This window comes from Mustela nivalis (genome assembly GCF_964662115.1).
Source record: "Mustela nivalis genome assembly, chromosome: X".
Classification (NCBI taxonomy): Eukaryota; Metazoa; Chordata; class Mammalia; order Carnivora; family Mustelidae; genus Mustela; species Mustela nivalis.
The window spans coordinates 14517238-14539975 of record NC_139040.1 but is presented as its reverse complement, the minus strand read 5'-3'; the positions used below and the strand labels follow the sequence as shown (position 1 = coordinate 14539975).

Sequence of the window (22738 nt, the reverse complement as noted above, 5' to 3'; positions counted from 1 at the left end):
CTGTCAGGCAGATATAAACTGAAAATAAGGAAGAATCTACTAACAATGGATGGCACAGCTGTTAGAGAGTTCATAACTAGGCATTCAGTGTAGTGTCTGGTCCCCAGTAAATGCTCAACAGATTGTAAAGCACAATCAGCACTATGTAAGAGACTAGACAGGTAACCTTGAATGTTGCAACTAGGATCCTTCAAAACTATAGGATAAATGAGAACTCTTCAATTAAGACAGAGAGGGGAATATAGCACACAATGTGTAAAGTCATGGTCCATTATGGGCAAACTATTATAAAACCTGAAATACTAAGATGGGGGAAAGAATGTGAGTATATTAAAGGAGGCCCTTGTGATAGAGTTTTCCAAGACAAAATGAGGAATTAGGAAATTTGGATTTTAGTCTCAACTCTCCTGGTTCCATTTTGTAAGTCAACCCTAGTTTATAGAAATGGATCAGACTTTATTGTTTTTAAGGTTACTGCCCTATTTGACGTCAGCCAAGGTTGTTCTGTCTGGCACAGATGATTGATTCCCAAAGGGAAAGAAGAGCTAGAAACTGTATTGTGCCAAACTTTTGACCATTGGGTCAGTTAACTTGATCTGCCATAGGCTTAATATCTTCATCTGTGAAAGGAGAGGACTGAATTAGTTTTTTTTTTTGTTTTTTTGTTTTTTTTTTTTTTTGAATTAGGAGTTTTTAATATGGTCCCTGATATATCAAACTCTAGAATTATTTTTTAAAGATTTTATTTATTTATTCAACAGATGAGTAGGCAGAGACGCAGGCAGAGAGAGAGAGGAGGAAGCAGGCTCCCTGCTGAGCAGAGAGCCCGATGTGGGGCTCTATCCCAGGAACCTGGGATCATGACCTGAGCTTAGGGCAGAGGCTTTAACCCACTGAGCCACCCAGGCACCCCCAAACTCTGGAAATTTTTATTGATGTGTATTTTTCTGGATAAAAAGGGCCTATAGATTTCATTAAATGGACCCCAAGTGGTGAGGAACACTGGTACTTTCCAACTCTGGTTTATCTTAGTAAAAGGATATCCTTTTTTTTAAAAAAAATTTGTTGTTTAGAGTTTTTTTTTCAAAGACTTTATTTATTTATTTGAGAGAGAGAGAGAGAGAGCTTGAGAGGGGAGAAGGTCAGAGCAAGAAGCAGACTCCCCATGGAGCTGGTAGCCAGATGTGGAACTGGAGCCTGATGTGGGCCTCAGTCCCGGGACTCCGGGATGATGACCTGAGCTGAAGGCAGTTGCTCAACCAATGGAGTCACCCAGGTACCCAAAAGGATCTTCTTTTGAAATTGTTTTTGAATTAACAGGAAATACTAATCCTGGTCAAGGGCAATCACCGATGCTTTTTTTGGTGTATGTCACTTCAACAGAATGTTAGGAGGCTGGACTGTGAGGTCTAACTCAGGATGGCTGCTCATATTCGAAATCATTAGGTAGTAAACATAGTCATTAGGTAGTTAACGTACAGTCATTAGGTAGTAAACACAGACATAGGTAGGGCTCACCCAGGAAGCTAGTCCCATCAGCTGTATGAAAATCAAGCTTAATGCTTTACAGTTATATCTCCTATTGTCAGACTCAGAGTAAAAAAGCCAAGAAAATATTTTTTAGACATATTTATTCCACATTGCACATAGTAACAGTTTATGGATGCATGCAATGAAACTTTTATCTAGTCATTGTAAAGGTCATTTATGTGGGCCCCTTGAGAACAAGGACTGTGCTGCAAATCATTTTTTTTACAATTAGGCAGTCTGCTCAAGGTCATACAAAGTGAGTTAGGCCTCACGGTATTCTAGACCTACAGTCTTGTGTGTTTTTTATTTTTATTTTTATTTTTATTTTTATTTTTTTAATTTTATTTATTTATTTGAAAGACGGAGATCACAAGTAGGCAGAGAGGCAGGCAGAGAGAGAGAGAGAGGGAAGCAGGCTTCCTGCGGAGCAGGGAGCCCGATGCGGGGCTCGATCCCAGGACCCCGAGATCATGACCCGAGCCAAAGGCAGCAGCCCAAACCACTGAACCACCCAGGCGCCCCAGTCTTGTGTTTTTTATTAGGGATTGTACCCAGCTAATTTACCTGTTGGTTACCATAGTTGATCATTTCTTTTTATTAAAATTATTGACTTCATTTGGCTTTTGAATGACCATACTTCACTGATTGTCTCCTGTCTCACTGGTTGTGTATCAGTCTTCCTCATTTTTCTCCAACATCTTCATATTGGAGGCCCCCAGGACTGAGTCTTTGAACTTTTTTCTTCCTTATATATACTTCCACATTGGTAATCTTATCCTATCTCTTGGTATTAAATCCAACAATGACCCTTAGACCTGTAAACTTGTATATCTAGTTGTCTACTTGACATGACCACATGGATGTCTAGTAAGCATTCGAAATTTTGTAAGAAGATTTATTTGAGAAAGAGAAAGAGAGAGTGCGCACGAGTGGTGGAAGAAGGGGAAGGGGGAGAGGGAGAAGCGGGCTTCCCTGCCCAGAGCTCGATCCCAAGACCCTGAGATCATGACCGGAGCCAAAGTCAGACGCTGAGCTCCGTGAGCCACCCAGGTGCCCTGGCAAATTTAGTGGGACCAAACATGAATTTGTAATCTTCCCTCCAGCCTGTTTTTCCTGTTGTCTTGTCCATCTCAGCAAATGGAAGCTACATCCTTCCAGTTGCTCAGGCCCCCACACTACTGGCAGCCTCCTTGACTCCTCTTTACAATTTTTCACTCCTACCCTGTATCTATTCCAATCCTTTGGCAGACCATGGGACTGTGTTTTTAAGATATATTCAGGACATCTTTCTCATCACCTCCACCTCTATCATCTGGTCCAAGACATCGTTACATCTCACCTGACTGGTGGCAACACTCTCGCCAGGCTCCCTGGTGCCATCCTTGTCGCCCAGCAGTCTGTTCCCCATACAGCGGGCAGCATTCTGTACAGAGCATTCAGCTCCTGTCAGTCCTCCGCTCAGAATCTTCCAGTGGCTTCTGATCTCACTTAAAGGCCCAAGTTTTCAAAAGACCTAGAAGGCCTTATGCAACCCGTATGTAAGGCCAGTGGTTTAAAATAGGCCTTTTACATTGGTTGGAGATTTTTTTTTTAAGATTTTATTTATTTATTTGACAGAGAGAAATCACAAGTACACTGAGAGGCAGGCAGAGAGAGAGAGAGAGGGAAGCAGGCTCCCTGCTGAGCAGAGAGCCCGATGCGGGACTCGATCCCAGGACCCTGAGATCATGACCTGAGCCGAAGGCAGCGGCTTAACCCACTAAGCCACCCAGGCGCCCCTGGTTGGAGATCTTAATACACTTTTTGGTGCATGATCTCTCTCACATGAAATTCAGGTATTTCCTATGCTGGGTTCAAGGCCCGCACTTAAACAGTAAACCTTGATATGTGGTGTCATTCGGTGATGGAATGTTTTTCTGTAGATGTGAAGTTTTAATCGGTAGCCTTAATAGTGATCATTTCTTTAATTCATAGCTGTTTTATTTTACTTTTAATTTTTAAATTTTTTAAAAGTAGGCTCTGGGCCGAGTGTGGAGCCCAGTGTGGGGCTTGAAATCACCACTCTGAGATCAAGATCTGAGCCACGATCAAGAGTCAGACACTTAACCGACTGAGCCACCTAGGCGCCCTAATTCATAGCTTTTTAAAAATACATTTTGGCCTTATTTTTTTTTAAGATTATTTATTTATTTGACAGAGAGAGGCACAGCGAGAGAGGGAACTTAAGCACGCAGAGTGGGAGAGGGAGAAGCAGGCTTCCCACTGAGCGGCAAACCTGATGTGGGGCTTGATCCCAGAACCCTGTGATCATGACCCGAGCCTAAGGCAGCTTCTTAATTGACTAAGCCACGCAGGTGCCCCTACATTTTGGCTATAAATAGAATTCAGCCTACAGACACTTAGTAAGGGCACATCATATGCCAGACATTAGGGTTACAAAAATGAATAGCAAGAGGGCCACGTCAGTCACTCCTGCAATTGTGAGTGAATGTTTTTATTGTGCATATACATGTAGAAATAACCATCCCATAAGGGTTGCATATTCTCCTTTACACAGAAACCAAGGGATAAGTTGTATGTTGAGTAAATAATTCAAAAGGGAAGAACCACTGTTTCTCCTTTCAATTTTTCTCTCTCTCCTTTATTCCGCTTTTACTTTTCAAGTAATATTACAGTCTCTTTGTTCCTGACTAGGCGCTGGTCATCTTCATCAGTCCTGTTCAGTGCATCAGTCCTGTGTGCATCGATTATGTCCTCCTGACCTTTCATCACTAATCGTAGCATTTTACACACAGTAGGCCCTCAGATCCCTGGCTGCCTATAAATATGATTTCTGTTTGGTTTTCTTTTCTTTTCTTTTTTTTTTTTAATTTTTAAAATTTTATTTATTTCTTTGACAGAGACAGATCACAAGTAGGCAGAGAGGCAGGCAGAGAGAGGAGGAAGCAGGCTCCCTGCTGAGCAGAGAGCCCGATGCAGGACTCGATCCCAGGACCCTGAGATCATGACCTGAGCTGAAGGCAGAGGCTTTAACCCACTGAGCCACCCAGGCGCCCTCTGTTTGGTTTTCTAAGCCTACAGCTAAGATTACAAACTAGGTTGTTTAACATATTGGGAGGGATAAGGTGAGAGATGAGAAATAAAGCCATTTGCTAATAGAAGGACTTAAAAAAAATCTGTGTACAGCCAAAGAGAAGATTCCTTTTTTTTTTTTTTGAGATTTTATTTTTAAGTAATCTCTACATCTAACATGGGGCTTGAGCTTACAGCTCTGAGATCAAGAGTTGCACGCTCTACTGACTGAGCCAGCCAGGCTCATGAGAAGAAATGTGAGAAGGTTCTTAGGGATATGTTTTCCCCTGCTGTCTGAAGTAGAGCATTCCTCTGAAAGTATTTGGAAGCTGAAATGCCGAAGTGAAGACGGAATTGTCATTAATTTATATGGAAAAATTTGTGAGCCTTCCCAGACCCCCCAGATCACCTCACATAGGCTTTTCTAATGCCTTAAGACACAGCTTGCTAATGGATGCACAAAGTAAAGCAAGGTCAAGCGCAGATGCTCACAGACACAGTTCAGAGCATTGACGGCTTCAGGTCAACATGCTGTGTAGTTCCCAGGAAAGTCGCTGGGTGGCGCCATTCTCGCTTCGGGACTGCGAGCCGCGTTTAGGATGGCTTCCTGCAAAAGTGATGCTGAATCCTCTTTTCGATTTTTTGTAAAAGTGAAAATCTTCTTCGCATTTCTTCCCGTTAGTTCATGAAAACAGGTGCTAATGTAGGGCTTTCGTTAAAGCGAAGTGGAATAAAGTGAGCTACGGAAAAGCGGGAGTACCTGTATTGCATTTTGGGCAGGATATTGACTCTCATTTGAGTGTTAGGGACATTTAGAAACAAAAGTATTTTAAGCCATAAAGAGTGTTAAATATGAAATATAATGGAAGGCGTATTTCTTCTGTCTGCTATTCTTACATGCCTGAATTACCATGACTCGGAAATTTACAGCAGCGGTTTTCCCTTCTTCCCTTCCCCGTTTTCTTAGCTATAAGCATTCAGATGAAAACCACCTGACTTGCAGTGGACCCCCTATGGAAATTCCTGGAGAAGATACAGATAAGATGAATGTAACCTATACTTACTCCGTGAGATTTGAAGTAAGCGTTCCATGCCATCATCTTACTTTTGTTCCAAATCAAATATATAAATACTATATGTTCATTAATAGTAAAGCCTTAATTTCCATCAAGTTTTTTTTATAACACAGCTAAGAGCCCAGGAAAGCAGGTAAGTTCTTTATATTAAAACTAGTCAGAGGACAATGGTGAAAGGAATTCTGTATTAAATCTCCCTTTCAGGTACTGTGTCAGATAACTTACTTTCTCTTATTTTAAGTGGAGGTTTGAAAGAAGTACTTGGAAAATCAGAGGAGTCTCACTTGGGGTCGGCAGGCTGTTGGGCTGCTCCAGTGGAACCTTAAAGGACAGAGTATCATGTAGTGAAAAGAGAATCCTTTAAATTTTTTAAAAAATATATTTGAGAGAAAGAAAGAGGGTCCAGGGGCAAAGGGAGAGAGAATGTCAAGCAGACTCCCATGCAAAGCCCAGAGCCTGATGCAGGGCTCAGTCCCACAACCCTGAGATCATGACCGGAGCCAAAATCAAGAGTCAGATGCTTAACCGACTGAGCCACCCAGACACCCTGAAAAGCACATCCTTATTGGGCTCAGACTGACCTGGGGTTCAAGTTGAGGCTTGGTCGGTTGCTAGTGGTGTGAGCTTAGGTAAGTCATTTGACCTCAGACTCAATGTTTTTTCACATGTTATTTCATCCTCATTTTCAGAATATATAAAGACCTTAGCATGACACAGTAGGTCCCCAGCATATGGCACTCATTATTGTTTTTACATCTCTCATTTGTCTTTTGTAAGTGGCTGTTTTTATGAAGTGGTCTGTATTTGGGGCAGGTGGATAGACATACAGACTGACTATTAATATTCTAGTGAATAATTTATCAGCACTGTGATGCCCATGTTTCCCAAAGATTTTTCTGGAAATTCGTTGCTTCATATTTTTTAAATTAATTAATTAATTAATATTTATTTATTTTTATTTATTTAAAAATTTTTTTTCTTAAAATTTATTTATTTATTTGACAGACAGAGATCACAAGCAGGCAGAGAGGCAGGCAGAGAGAGAGGAAGGGAAGCAGGCTCCCCGCTGAGCAGAGCGGCCCAACGTGGGGCTCGATCTCAGGACCCCAGGATCATGACCTGAGCCGAAGACAGAGAGGCCTTAACCCACTGAGCCACCCAGGCGCCCCTAATTTATTTATTTTTAAAGATTTTATTTATTTATCCGACAGACAGAGATCACAAGTAGGCAGAGAGGCAGGCAGAGAGAGAGAGAGAGGAGGAAGCAGGCTCCCCAATGAGCAGAGAGCCCGATGTGGGGCTCGATCCCAGGACCCTGAGACCATGACCTGAGCTGAAGGCAGAGGCTTTAACCCACTGAGCCACCCAGGTGCCCCTATTTTATTTATTTTTGCTTTGTATTTTCAAAAGCGTTATGTGAAAAAGGGATTCTATGACGAGGTTACTTCAGATAAAGTTGAGTTAAATGATGTTAAAACAATGGCATCGAGAGTAGTCATTATGTTTGAAAGTACTGTGATTTTTCAGAAGATGATTATGATACGTGGCATTTCATAGACAATGGCAGAACTCATGGATTATAATGTTCTGTAACATATTCAAGGGAAACACTGCATGTGGTACCAAAAAAATATGCGACTTTGTAGAAATGAGATACAACACATGCTATTTTCACTCCGTGTTTATCATGGACATCTTTCCATATCAATAAATATAGAGCCACAGCCTTCTTTTTATTTACTGCCTGGCACATTTATTTAAAAATTTTTAAAGATTTCATTTACTTATTTGTCAGAGAGAGAGCAAAAGTAAGCAGAGGCTGAGAGAGAAGCAGGCTCCCCACTGAGCAGAGAGCCTGATGCGGGGCTTGATCCCAGAACCCTAGGATCATGACCTGAGCCGAAGGCAGCTGCTCAACAGACCGAGCCACCCAGGCATCCCTATTTTTAAAAATTTAAAAAGATTTTATTTATTTATTTGAGAGAGGGTGAGTGAGGAAGCATGAGAAGGGGCAGAGGCAGAGGGAGGAACAGACCCCCTGCTAAGCAGGGAGCCTGACTCAGGGCTTGATCCCGGGACACTGAGATGACAGCCTTAGCCAAAGGTAGATGCTTAACCAACTGAGCCACCCAGGTACTCCATTTTATTAAAAAGAGATTTTATTTATTTATTTGATAGACAGAGATTACAAGCACGCAGAGAGGCAGGCAGAAAGAGAGGAGGAAGCAGGCTCCCCGCTAAGCAGAGAGCCCGATGCGGGGCTTGATCCCAGGATCCTGAGATCATGACCTGAGCTGAAGGGAGAGGCTTTAACTCACTGAGCCACCCAGGCGCCCCTGGGCACTCCATTTTTAAAAGTTTTTTAGACTTATTTTTATTTTAGAGAGGGGAGGGTGGGGAGGGGCAGAAAGAGAAGGAGAAAGAGTCAAGCAGACTCCATGCTGAGCGCAGAGCCCCATGTGGGGCTTGGTCCCATGTCCCTGAAATTGTGACCTGAGCCAAAATCAAGAGTTGAACGCTTAACCGACTGGGCTGCCAAGACACCCCCTACTACATACACACAATGTGTAGGACATCGTTGATTTCCTTAGTGTACTATTGATAAAAATGACTCAAATGTCTAATTTCTAATTACTATAAACAATACATTCTTATTTGTTTTCTTGTATGATTACCTCCTAAAGTTAAATTCTTAGCAGTAGGCTTATTTAGATAAAAGGATGTACATATTTTGATAACACATTGCCAAATTTTTGTCCAGACAAGTTGCTGGGCCTGAGGATCTGCTGTTTCCTCACATATGCAGCAGCATTAGGTTTTTGTCAATTTTAAAAAATCTTTCTTCAGAATTTTAATTCTGTGAGTATGTCAAAGGAAGATTGATTCATACTAACCAAACTCCTAAGGGTCCAATGTATAAATCAGAATACCAACTTATTAATTTACAAGGAGAAATAAAAGTGCCTAGCAGACCACACCATTCATGTGAGCTGGTTAGCACATCTGCCTGTTATAATGATATGTGAAAAAGCGAATAGAAACAGAATAGAATGAATAGAAAGTTTCATGGTGAGCATAGGACCCCAGAGCAAAGGGAAATAAGGTATTGAAAGATGATATTCATGGCACTCTAGTGCTCTGCTTGCCCATGGACCAAATGTTCATATTCATGAGTTAGGGACTCAGCCCTGGGCAGTATTAGAGGTGCTTCACCAAAAGATTAACTTTGGGGCTCTCCTTTTATAGGGAAAACCTTTTATGACTATACAGATCCATGTATTTCTGTTTTTAGTTGTTTTTTTCTTTAAAGATTTTATTTATTTATTTGACAGACAGAAATCACCAATAGGCAGAAATCACCAATAGGCAAGCAAAGAGAGAGGGGGAAGTAGGCTCCCCGCTGAGCAGAGAGCCCAATGCGGGGCTCGATCCCAGGACGCTGGGATCATGACCTGAGCTGAAGGCAGAGGCTTTAACCCACTGAGCCACCCAGGCGCCCCTGTTTTTAGTTTTGTTTTAAAGACTATATCTCATATATGTTTTTTATTATATTTTTTATTAACATATAATGTATTATTAGCCCCAGGGGTACAGGTCTGTGAATCGCCAGGTTTACACACTTCACAGCACTCACCATAGCACATACCCTCCCCAATGTCCATAACCCCACCCCCCTCTCCCTACCCTCCACCCCCATAACTCTCAGTTTGTTTTGTGAGATTGAGAGTCTCTTATGGGTTGTCTGCCTCTCGAGCCTGTCTTGTTTCATTTATTCCTTTCCTACCCCCAAACCTCCATGTTGCCTCTCAACTTCCTCATATCAGGGAGATCATATGTATATCTCATCTTTTTAAAAATTTATTTATTTATTTATTTCACAGAGAGAGAGAGAGAGAGAGATCACGAGCAGGCAGAGAGGCAGGCAGAGAGAGGGGGAAGCAGGCCCGCTGCTGAGCAGAGAGCCCAATGTGGGACTCGATCCCAGGACCCTGAGATCATGACCTGAGCTGAAGGCAGGGGCTTTAACCCTCTGAGCCACCCAGGCGCCCTATATCTCATATAAGATTTTATTTATTTATTTGACAGAGAGAGATCACAGGTAGACAGAGAGACAGGCAGAGAGAGAGAGGGAAGCAGGCTCCCTGCTGAGCAGAGAGCCCGATGCGGGGCTCGATCCCAGGACCCTGAGATCATGACCCAAGCCGAAGGCAGCGGCTTAACCCACTGAGCCACCCAGGTGCCCTGTATCTCATATTTTTTATTCTGCTTTGATTATACTTGATTTTGTATAAAAGGCTTATTTCTTAAAGCTTTTGATGTGCTTTCTTGAGACCAAACCCTAATCATATTATTTGGGATTAAGTCTCAAATTTTTTCAAATATTTACAAATTGTGCTCAGTTTGTATCATTTCCAAAGATGCCTGACAGCCATCAGAACATGATTTTTCCTAATCCCATTCTGAAAGCAAGTCCAGGTTGGGGATGGCTTGCTTTTGTCCCTCTAGATCACCTATGTGGTTATATCCATTTTTTAAATGAGGATACTGATACCCAGCGAGGTGAAGTAATTTTCTCAGGATCATAGCTGGCAGGAGGTGGAAGTGATATTCAAATTCAGATCTGCCTGGCCTCCAGAGTCACAACTTTTCTACTCTATTATTCTGCCCTTCAACGTTAAAGGTCAGTTATGTTTCTGTCCACAGAGTTACCGTGAAGAAAATGAGAAGCTTTTGCATTAGAAATGTGTGTGTGTGTGTGTGTGTGTGTGCGCGCATGCGCACCTGCGTGTGTACTTTAGATCATCCAGCTAGAGGTCAAGATTACTCGATCCCACATCCTGCAGTTCACCCAAAATACAATTGGTTAAAAAAAAAAAAAACAGGCAATTTACTAGTCCGATAAGTATAGTCCAGTCAGCTGCCTGATCTTGGGATGAAATGCAGAAGTGTAATCTGGGGGAAGGGATGAAATACACTCAAGAAGTTAAAATAAACTTTCCCCGGTGATCAAGAATATTACTAAGTGTCTAAGCTACTGTCAGAAATTGATCAAAGAACGGAAGCCCTTCTACATATTTATCTCTTATTCATCAACTGTTAAAAATTTAAATGTAGAAGGGAGGCGCATGGTTGGCTCACTCAGTAGAGCAGGTGACTCTTAATCTCAGGGACATGAGTTCAAGCACCATGCTGGGCACAGAGCCTACTTGAAAAAAATAAATGTAGGAAGCCTTATGTTTACAGTAAAAGCCAAGGGAGAACGCTTCTAAATTGAAGTCCAGATTTATATCAGGAGCCTACATGACGTCTGGCCGTCAGGAAGCAACCGTGGCTATCCAAAGCTGAAGTACAAGTTCAGATGCAGCTATATCAAATGGGGGAAGTATGGGGAAATCGCCTTATTTGGGGTTAGGGTTCAACCCCTTGTTTCTTTTTTTTTTTTCATTTTTCTTTTTTTTAAAAACATTTATTTATTTATTTATTTGACAGACAGAGATCACAAGTAGGCAGAGAGGCAGACAGAGAGAGAGGAGGAAGCAGGCTCCCCGCTGAGCAGAGAGCCTGATGTGGGGCTCGATCCCAGGACCCTGGGATCATGACCTGAGCCAGAGTCAGAGGCTTTAACCCATTGAGCCACCCAGGCACCCCTCATTTTTAATTTTTTTTAATTTTTAAATTTTTAAAATAAACATATAATGTATTATTAGCCCCAGGGGTACAGGTCTGTGAATCACCAGGTTTACACACTTCACAGCACTCACCATAGCACATACCCTCCCCAATGTCCATAACCCCACCACCCTCTCCCTCCCCCTGCGTCCCCCCAAGCCACGCTCAGTTTGTCTTGTGAGATTAAGAGTCTCTTATGGTTTGTCTCCCTCCCAATCCCATCTTGTTTCATTTATTCTTTTCCTACCTCCCAACCCCCCCATGTTGCATCTCCACTTCCTCATATCAGGGAGATCATATGATAGTTGTCTTTCTCCAATTGACTTACTTCGCTAAGCATGATACCCTCTAGTTCCATCCACATCGTCGCAAATGGCAAGATTTCATTTCTTTTGATGGCTGCATAGTATTCCATTGTGTGTGTGTGTGTGTGTGTGTGTGTGTGTGTGTGTGTGTGTGTGTATTACATCTTCTTTATCCATTCATCTGTGATGGAACATCTAAGTTCTTTCCCTATTTTGGCTATTGTGGACATTGCTGCTATAAACATTCTCAATCCCTTGTTTCTTAACAGGCCTCTATCCTGGAAGCCCAGGGCTTCTGGGGAATTCTCTCCCTCTCCTGTTGAAGCTCATTTAGGGTTCTTAGAAGGCCCTTGGCTTCAAGAAGTGGCACAATGGAAAAAACCAGACATGTCTGATTTGAATTCTGGCTCTGACATTTACTAGCTGTGTGAACTTGGGCGGGGTACTTTGTGCCTATTTTTCCTAATCTGTAAAATGGGCATAAAATCATCATCTCCAGTGATAACTATCCAAGATATGTGAGCTCACATAAAACATTTAGCACGGGGCCTAGCCGTAGTAGACACGCAATATTTCTTCTTCCTTCTTGAGGATACAGGAGCCCGTGATTCCTAAGTGTCTCACATGACAATGGCTCATGCGTGCAGAGAGCACGTGGAGCCACCATATTCTTGGTCTGAACACCAGAATGTTGCTGTTGTAGGTGGGGGAGGGTGTCAAGAGGAGTGGTGTTGTATAGCTCTTCTGCCGTTCATTTTATTGTCTTTAGTTGAAAAATGATTTTTTTGAAAACCCAGTGACAGTGATATACATCAGCATTTTCCAAAGCGCATTCCCTAGGACACTAGTCAAACAAGTTTGGAAAACGCTGCTCTCTAGCTTCACAAAGCCCATCAGTAAAATACTTAAAAGTCCCCTAGGGTGCCTGGGTGGCTCTGTCAGCTAAGCGTCTGCCTTTGACTCAGGTCATGATCCCAGGGTCCTAGGATCAAGTCCCGCATCGGGCTCCCTGCTCAGTGGGGAGCCTGTGTCTTCCTCATCACTCTGCCCCGCACCCCTCACCCCTCACACTCTCTCTGTCTTTTTTAAAAGATTTTATTTATTTATTTATTTGACAGACAGAGATCACAAGTAGGCAGAGAGGCAGGCAGTGACAGAGGGGGAAGCAGGCTCACTGCTGAGCAGAGAGCCTGATGGGGGTCTTGATCCCAGCACCCTGAGATCATGATGTGAGCTGAAGGCAGAAGCTTAACCCATTGAGCCACCCAGGCGCCCCTTCTCTTAAATAAATAAAATCTTTATTAAAAAAAAAAAAGTCTTCTAGTAAAGTGACCTTTTGACTGAGTCTAACCCAGCATTTTATATCTACACTTGGCTCTGGAGTCCTCTTCTGGAGTATGATTTTTTAAAAAAGATTTTATTTATTTATTTGACAGAGAGAGACACAACGAGAGAGGAAACACAAACAGGGGGAGTGGGAGAGGGAGAAGCAGGCTCTCTGCCAAGCAGGGAGCCAGACGTGGGGCTCCATCCCAGGAGCCTGCGATCATGACCTGAGCCCCCCAGGCGCCCTCTTCTGGAACACAATTATGTTGCATAGTGAATGTCACTTCGGTTTTCCCAAGTGTACGTGGTTGTTGCATCTTGGAGTAGCTCACAAAATCTTATTGAACTCCTAACACAGCTTGAACTTTCAGTGCAAATAAGCAAAGCTCCCCACACTGGTAACTGTAATATAAAAGTGCACTATGGCTTGTGCAGGATTTTGTCAACTCGCTGGGCTGACATCATCATTTTTTGAAATGCTTCGGTGGTCATGACTATTTGAAGTGGAATTGAATTTAAATTCAGAAACCACTATTTTTTACCCTCCAGTCCAATAATCGATTCAGGTCAATGTTATCAGTGGGTGTTAAAATTGGAGGTGAATGAGTACTGGGGAACTGGTCACTCTCACAGTAGCAAAGTATGATGACCACAGACAACTTGCTAATTGCAAATGGGAAAATAGAAAAATAAGTGAGTGAATAAGGAAATAAGTGAATATGAGCTCATACCAGTAACTCAGACCTAACCTAGTACTGTGGGGTTCCGGCTAGCCCTTTCCCCTCGCTCATTGGTCATTCTCTGACCCTGGCCTATCGTCTACCGTGTGTTGACTTATTTATTCAACCCTAGCATACATGTAGTGTCTGTAACCTATAACCCTGTGAGAGACACAGTTATTAACTAGAATGCCATATTTGTTTAGCACTTGTTTTGGTAAAGCAATACCTTGTGTTCTTTTATCTTGTACCAAGTCTTTGAAATCCAGCGTATATGTTACACTTAAAGCTCATCTCCCTTCGGCCAGCCACATTTCCGGTGCTCAGTAGCCACAGGTGACAAGTTGCTGTCATCTTGGCAAAGATCTAACCCTCCACATTTCCTGGGAGTTCCCCCTTTGGTCCATGCTTCTGCATGTTTTCCCTCTTTTTTTTTAAATATATATTTTTAAAAGATTTATTTATTTATTTGACAGATAGAAATCACAAGTAGGCAGAGAAGCAGGCAGAGAGAGAGGGGGAAGCAGGCTCACGCTGAGCAGAAAGCCTGATGTGGGGCTGGATCCCAGGACCCTGGGACCATGACCTGAGCTGAAGGCCGAGGCTTTAACCCACTGAGCCACCCAGGCACCCCTGTTTTCCCTCTTTTTGCTGCTTCTCACTCCCAGTACAGAAGATCCCACCAGGTCCTGTGACATGGATTGATTCCAGGCCCTTGGTTGAGCAAACCACACCGTCTCACCCTTGTACATACGGTGGAAGCCTTTCATGTACCTCTGGCACACAGAGTCCTTCTCAGGGTCAGCGGGGGAGGGGCACGCACAATCCGGACACAGAGGTGGGGCCGGGGGACATGGACAGGAAGCCAAACTTCATGCATATGTCAAGCCATGCAGCAGCTGGGGCTCCTCGGCCACCTGGCTTGTGGCCCCCCTCCTCCTGTCCTCCCTCTATCGCCTTAGACCTCCTTGTATCTCCTGTACAGCCACCTGCAAGCTGTTGTTTGGAAGCAGAGCCCATGGTCATCGGCTGAGACTGTGGGCCTAAGCCCCTGCTTAGGCAGCTACTGGCTACAGAAAGGTCCAGAGACAATACAATTTTTATTTTATTTATTTTTAAAGATTTTATTTATTTATTTGACAAACAGAGATCACAAGTAGACAGAGAGGCAGGCAGAAAGAGAGGGGGAAGCAGGCTCCCTGCTGAGCAGAGAGCCCGATGCGGGGCTCGATCCCAGGACCCTGAGATCATGACCTGAGCTGAAGGCAGAGGCTTTAACCCACCGAGCCACCCAGGTGCCCCGACAATACAATTTTTAGTTAAAAAAATTCTGTGGTTTTGGTTATTAAATTAAACATCTTGTGTACTTTATGTTTTCGGAAAATGACTTATGTTCCCAAAGGGGTATAAGGTTGGGAGTTTATATAACAAATTTGTTCAGAAGTCATTGAAGGATGGGTCATAAAGTTAACATCAGAGCGAAGACCTTTCATTCATCCATTTAGATGACAAATATTTATCAAGTGCCTATTGTATGCCTGGCATGGGGATTTTTTGAAGTACTTAGTCTAACTTCATTTCTCACAATAGTCCTCTGAAAGCGGGTACTATTTTAAATCTCCATTTTATAGAAAATAAAACTGAGACTCACAGAGGGAATGTCACTTGCCCAAGGTCATGGCTGTAAAGGCTAATAAATCAAAATTAATTTGACTAGAGTAGAGAGTCCACGCTGTTAACACAGCCTCTCAACTACACGGTGTGACCTTAAAATGGTAAAGAATTATTGTGGGTGGGGCGCCTGGGTGGATCAGTGGGTTAAAGCCTCTGCTTTCTGCTCAGGTCATAATCCCAGGGTCCTGGGATCGAGCCCCACATCGGGCTCTCTGCTCAGCAGGGAGCCTGCTTCCTCCTCTCTCTCTGCCTCTCTGCCTACTTGTGATCTCTGTCTGTCAAGTAAATAAATAAAATCTTAAAAAAAAAAAGAATTATTGTGGGTGAATTGTCCAAGAGGACACTATAAGATAGGGGCCTTGAGCTGGGCTTCAGAGGACTCTGCATGTGATTTGGATGAAAGGGACAGAGGTGTGCAAGGCATTGTGGGAAGGCCAATGGACTGAATTAAGAGACCCAGATTTTACAAATTTGGAGAGGAGGTGGGGTAAGGCTTTTCGGATGAGATTGTGCATGGTGTATGCGGAGAACAGCAAACAAACATCCAGTTGAAACAAAGTGTTGCTTATCCGATCATCAAAGGACATTAAGTGCGTTTAGGTGCTGGTTTGTAATGGCCAAAAAGATTCAGTCTAACACTCTAGACTTTTAAGTGTTTATATAGTATTGGTAGAAAGGTCATAAAGATAGACATGGGTCAGATTTTGAATGGCTTTGAGTGCCAGGCTAAGGTGTTTTTATTACCAGTACTTTTATTTCAGAAACTTACTGTTTTTATACCACCAATCAAATTTTTGTTGTTGTTTCATTCTAATCCCAGTACTTTTAGCTATTTATGTGAATTATATAAGCTTTATTTGTGGGCTAACCTGGGACCCTGGCCACATTTATAACATTTTTTTCTTTTCTTTCCTTTTTTTTTGGTTTAATTAATTCATTAATTTACTTATTAGCTTTGCTTTTTTTCCTCCAAAATATATTCCTAACCAACACTGCCACCCAGGCACCCCCTCCAAAATATATTCTTGATTTGTAGGCAGCATGGGCCACTAACTGAATTGAGAAATGGAGTATTTTGGTATTTTGGCATTCTCTTGCCTCAAACTCATTCTGGGACTTTGAGGAGGTTTATTTGCCTGTCTGGACTCTAGTTTCCCCATAATAAAAGCGAGGCTTGACAACGGATCAGTAGTTCTCAACCCTATCACATTGATGTCCTCTTTTATTTATTTAAAAGATTTTATTTATTTGAGAGAGACAGCACTGGTGTGAGTGATGGGGTGGGAGAGGGGCAAACAGACCCCGTGCTGAGCTTGGAGATCCATGTGGGGGCTCAGTCCCCCAGCTCTGAGATCATGACCCAACCTGACACCAAGAGTCGGACATGCTCAACCGACTGAGCCACTTAGGTGCCCCTGATGTCCTGTTTTAATATCAAATGTTTTTGTGGTCTCCCTTTACTACTGTGAATTCATATTTATAGATACTAAATGATGGAACCTGTCTATACACGTAGTTTCAATAAACATCAGTATAACAGCCTAGCTATAATATCAAATAAACAAAAAGAAAATAACTTCTAATAAAATAACATGTAATTCAGTACATATATCAGCTTGTCAGATGCATGTGCCAATGAGTATAATCACTATAAATGTGATTGCCATGGAGGCAGATGAAGATGAGAATACTGTGCATTGGTAGCTCATATTTCCACATGAAGACAGGAGTCTCTGAAATGCTGATCAATTTCGGTGAAGTTGCAAACCAGGGACGCCTGGCCGGCTCAGTCGGTAGGGCATGCTATTCTCAGTCTTGGGCTTGTGAGTTTGAGCCCCACATTGGGCTGAGAGATTACCTAGAAAAAAAAATACTGTTAAAAAAAAAAAAAGTTTTAACAGACATCTGGGTGGCTTTGTCAGTTTCGCGGCTGCTTTTGGCTCAGGTCATGATCCCGGGGTCCTGGGATCAAGCCCGGAATCCTGCTCCCTGCTCAGCAGGGAGCCTGCTTATCCCTCTCCTTCTGCCTGCTGCTCCCCCTGCTTGTGCTCTCTCTCTGTCAAATAAAAAGTTTCAAACCAGGGACGCCTGGGTGGCTCAGTTGGTTAAGCAGCTGCCTTCGGCTCAGGTCATGATCCCAGCATCCTGGGATCGAGTCCCGCATCGGGCTCCTTGCTCGGCAGGGAACCTGCTTCTCCCTCTGCCTCTGCCTGCCATTCTGTCTTCCTGTGCTTGCTCTCTCACCCTCTCTCTCTCTGATAAATAAATAAAATCTTAAAAAAAATTAAAAAAAAATTAAAACCAAACATAATACTGTTTTCCCTCAACTACATAGTAGTTGCACTCCCCCCAAAAGTCATTGTATATTAAAAATGCATAAAGGTACTTTAGCTATAAAATGGAACTTGATTCTAGGCACAGATCATAATCCTTTAAAAAAATAATAAAAAATTTTAAAGATTTTATTTATTTGATATAGAGCGCGATCGGGAGGAGGGATAAAGGCAGAAGGAGAAGCAGGCTCCCCGCTGAGCAGAGACCCTGATGGGGAACTTGACCCCAGGACCCTGAGATCATGACCTGAGCCGAAGGCAGACACTTTTTTTTTTTTTAAAGATTTTATTTATTTATTTGACAGAGAGAGAGAGATCACAAGTAGGCAGAGAGGAAGGCAGAGAGAGAGGAGGAAGCAGGCTCCCTGCTGAGGAGAGAGCCCGATGTAGGGCTCAATCCCAGGACCCTGGGATCATGACCTGAGCCGAAGGCAGAGGCTTTAACCCACTGAGCCACCTAGGCGCCCCCAAAGGCAGACACTTAACCGACTGAACCACCTCAGCTTTCCACAGATCATAATCATAAGCAGTCTTTCCCTCAAACCATATTGGGTGGCGCTTTGGAAGTTTTTCTCAATTTGTTGCTGTGTTAGTCTCCCAGTGCCCTGTAGGAAGTCTGGCGTTCTCTGCTGCAGAACACTGGAAATATCCATACACATTTTCATTTGACCTCCTAGGGGGTGCTGCTCCCCATGTTGAAAAACATCTGGACTAGAAGAAGCCCTAGTTGTCTGCCCATTTGATTTTTGGAGCCCCTGCCTGATTATTTATTGAGTGAGATCCATCATGGGACACTGTGTCAGGACTCTAGAAGTCTTGTGTGTGTGTTTCCAACTTGGCTTATTATGTCTCCAGTATAGACAACATTAAGGACTTGTTTTAGGGGAATTTGCTATGTCTAAGAAAACATGAATGTTTTCTTTGAAACTCTGGCATGGAAAGAAGCAGAATAACTCATTAGTTTTCTGTGGATTAAGGAAATAGGTTTCACCACTTAGTTATCTGTCTGCTTTTGTCATTTTGTTCTCAAATGTGCTGTAGGATTTTTAAATGGTTTCTTATTCTCTTAGGGAGGAGTAATATGTGTTACGGTCTGTTATTTCCAGCAGATGGCAGTGTTGGGTGCAAAACTATTAGGTTTAACAAATGCAGATTTTAAATAAAGATATATATATATATATATATATACAAAGATCTCTTTGTATTTAAAATCCAAACTTCCTGGAGCATATTTTAAAATATTTGTCTGTTTTGAAAGACTTGATATGAGTTAACATGCTTAAGGCAATGGATAGACTGGTGAAGAAGATGCCTGTAATTCAAATTTTTACAAATTAAGTCACATTTTACTGTAGAAACAATATTTTAATAGAATGGCTTAGATACATGCTTTCATGCAATGAATATTTAACCCTTCCCTTGATTTGTCTATGAATTCTGATTTCCTTATAGGTTTTTTAATTTTAATATTTATTTTCTTAAAGATTTTATTTATTCATTTGAAAGAGAGAAAGCCCAAGAGGAGCAGTAGGCAGAGGAAGAGGGAGAAGCAGGCCCCCTGCCGAGCAGGGAGCCTGATGCCTAGGCTCGATCCTAGGACCCTAAAATCATGACCCAAGCCAAAGGCGGACGCTTAACTGACTGAGCCACCCAGGCACCCCTCCTTATAAGTTTTATTTATTTATTAAAAATATTTTATTCATTTATTTATTTGGCAGAGCACGCACAAGCAGGGGGAGCAGCAGGCAGAGGGAGAAGGGGAAGCAGGCTTCCTGCTGAGCAGGGAGCCTGATTCGGGACTTGATGCCAGGACCCCAGGATCATGACCTGAGCCAAAGGTAGATGTTTAACTGACTGAGCCACCCAGGCACCCCTCCTTATTGGTTTTAAATAATGATTATCTTGAAACAGTTTCAGACTATGGAAAGATGGTCAGAACAATGCAAAGAACTGCCGTAGTCCCTTTAATCAGATGTCCCAATCGTTGCCATTTTACTCATTTTGCTGCATTCTTCACCCTCGTGTGTCCATTAGCCTTAGTCTTTCTCTGAATCTTTGGAGATCTAGGTGTTCCAGCACCCCCAAACACTACAGAGTCTTTCTCCCAAACAAGATCACTTTCCTACTAGCATAGCGTACCACTAGCACAGTGATTCCAAATCAGGAATCTGCATCGGTATCTCATTCCCATCTGGTCCACATCCATCCATTCAAATGTCACCAGTTGGCCAAAAAAGTCACTTTTTCCCTTTGTGGTTTGAGATCCTATCCAGGAGTGTGTGTTGTTTAGTTTGTGATCTCCAATCCAGATTGGTTCTTTCTCTGTCTTCCACATCCTTGAAATTTTTATAGAGTCAGGACTTGGCAACCTGCAGGATGATCATTAATGTCTGATGGTTCTTTATGAACAGGCTCAGGCCACATTCTAGGCAGAGATTACATGGCAGAAGTGATGTCGCACATTAGGTCGCATGTGATGTAAACCTGCCTTGTCACTGGTTAATCACGATCTTCTGGTCATCAGCTTTTTTTTATTTTTTTGGAACGTTTCTTTCTTTACTCAGAGAATTTTTTTTAAGATTTTATTTATTTATTTGACAGGCAGAGATTACAAGTAGGCTGAGAGGCAGGCAGAGAGAGAGAAGGAGGAAGCAGGCTCCCTGCTGAGCAGAGAACCCGATTCGGGGTTCGATCCCAGGACCCTGGGATCATCACCTGAGCTGAAGGCAGAGGCTTTAACCCACTGAGCCACCCAGGCGCGCCTACTCAGAGAATTTAATACAGCTGTTATGCATTGTGAATAAGGCTTAAACTTCCATGGCCATTTCTTTTTTCTAAAATATATCCTTTGTAAGCAATTTTCCAAGAAATGCTTCTGCAGAGTCATTGCAGAAATGCAGTATTCGAATGTCCTTTGGCTATGGACCTAAAAGGGAAGATTCTTAACAGTTCTCATAGTAAATTTTTATTTTTTAAACTGATTGAGCTGATGCTGCCCTTTTTGTAAATATACAGTAACATTTCTTTTAGTCATTGACAGTGTGGAAAAAGTTCCATACCCCTGAGTGCAAAACTTAAATGTCTAAGGCTTATCCCTGTAAGCAATGGGAATCAATTAAAACCATGTTGGATGGAAAACATTTTTAGATGTACGATGGCTTTGTGATGTATGTATGATGACTACTTGAAACATTTGTCGACACAGTTTGGGGATCAGTAGCTGTTTGCTCATCAGCTTTTAACTAAAATCCACTGCTGAATCAAACCCCAATTAAAATCTATCATTTGGATTTTTAAAAATTTTTATTTTTTTAAGTAGGCTCCACACCCAGTTTGGGGCTTGAACTCACAACCCTGAGATCAGGAGTCACATGCATGTTCTACCAACTAAACAAGCTAGGTGCCCCTTGTTTTTTTTTTTTTTTTTTAATATATTTATTTATTTATTTATTTGACAGAGAGAGAGAGAGAGAGAGAGAGATAGATCACAAGTAGGCAGAGAGGCAGGCGGGGGGGGCGGGAAGCAGGCTCCCCGCCGAGCAGAGAGCCCGATTTGGGGCTCCATCCCAGGACTCTGGGATCACGACCCAAGCCAAAGGCAGAGGCTTTAACCCACTGAGCCACCCAGGCGCTCCGAGTATCATTTCTTGATCTCAAGGTTGAGTTCAAGCCCCATGTTGGGCTTGGAGCCTACTTGTGGAAAAAAAAAAAAAAGCAATGCACATTGAGTTTCTCCATACTCCCAACTCTAAACTTCAGAAAAAACACCTAACAAAAACCCACTTTTATTTTATTTATTTTAAAGGTTTTATTTAGGGACGCCTGGGTGGCTCAGTTGGTTGGGCGGCTGCCTTCGGCTCGGGTCATGATCCCGGCGTCATGGGATCGAGTCCCACATCGGGCTCCTTGCTTGGCAGGGAGCCTGCTTCTCCCTCTGCCTCTGCCTGCCACTCTGTCTGCCTGTGCTTGCTCTCGCTTCTCTCTCTATGACAAATAAATAAAATAAAATCTTTAAAAAAAAAAAGGTTTTAATTAATTAATTAATTAATATTTATTGGACAGAGATAGAAAGTGGGAACACAAGCAGGGGGAGTGGGAGAGGAAGAAGCAGGCTTCCCATCCAGCAAGGAGCTGGATGTGGGGCTTGATCCCCGGACCCTGGAATCATGACCTGAGCTGAAGGCAGCCGCTTAACAACTGAGCCACCCAGGCACCCATATTTTATTTTATTTTTTTAACTTAAATTCAAGTAAATAACATATAATGTACTACTAGTTTCAGAGGTAGAGGTCAGTGATTCATCAGTCTTCTAGAACCCCCAGGGCTCATTATATCCCGTGTCCTCCTTAATGCCCGTCGCCTGGTTACCCCATTCCCGCACCCCTCTCCCCTCCATGAACCCTCAGTTTGTTTCCTAGAGTTGAGTCTTTTATGGTTTCTGTCCCTCTCTGATTTTGTCTTACAAACACCCAATATTAAATAAGTCATTTCAGACATTACTTGATCAATTTGTACCAGCATTTTCCTTCTGCTGAGAGCATGTTATTGATTTGAGGGGTGATTACTCTGTATTAATGGTGTAAGCATTTATTGGGGTTACTAGTTAAGATCTTCATCTACTGGGGATATTTTGTAAGAAAGCTACTGACAGTTTGAGTTTGATCACACATCAGCAGAAACAGCTTGATTGGTAATTGTATTTTCTTGTGGTTTATTCAGTGTTGAAAATTACAATATTTGAAAACAAAACATCTTTTTATAAACTTGTTGCCATTACATCTCAAAATACTCAAGGTATAAAAATGTAGGGATGCCTGGCTGGCTCAGTCGGAAGAGCGTGGGACTCTAGATCTCGGGGTTGTGAGTTCGAGCCCCACATTGAATGTACAGATGACTTTAAGTTAATGAATAGTCTGTTTTATTTTTGTTTAATTTTTATTTATTTGAGAGAGAGAGAACGTGCTCAAGTAGGGGGAGGGGCAGAGGGACAAGCAGACTCCCTGCTGAGTGGGAAGCACAACTCAGGACTCGAT

At 42.5% G+C, this 22738-nt stretch overlaps 1 protein-coding gene across 5 annotated transcripts in view; it reads left to right on the top strand.

The window, feature by feature from the left end:
• LOC309856425 (transmembrane 9 superfamily member 2-like) overlaps positions 1-22738 on the top strand; it is a 100593-nt gene that overhangs the window by 43201 nt on the left and 34654 nt on the right. For all 5 annotated transcript variants that reach the window (XR_014307200.1, XM_082717619.1, XM_082717621.1 and 2 more), the window contains exon 7: positions 5570-5681. Coding sequence is in view for 4 of the 5 variants with exons in the window: in XM_082717619.1 (XP_082573745.1) it covers positions 5570-5681 (112 nt within the window). In the remaining variant the exon portion in view is untranslated. The remainder of the gene's footprint in view (positions 1-5569; positions 5682-22738) is intronic.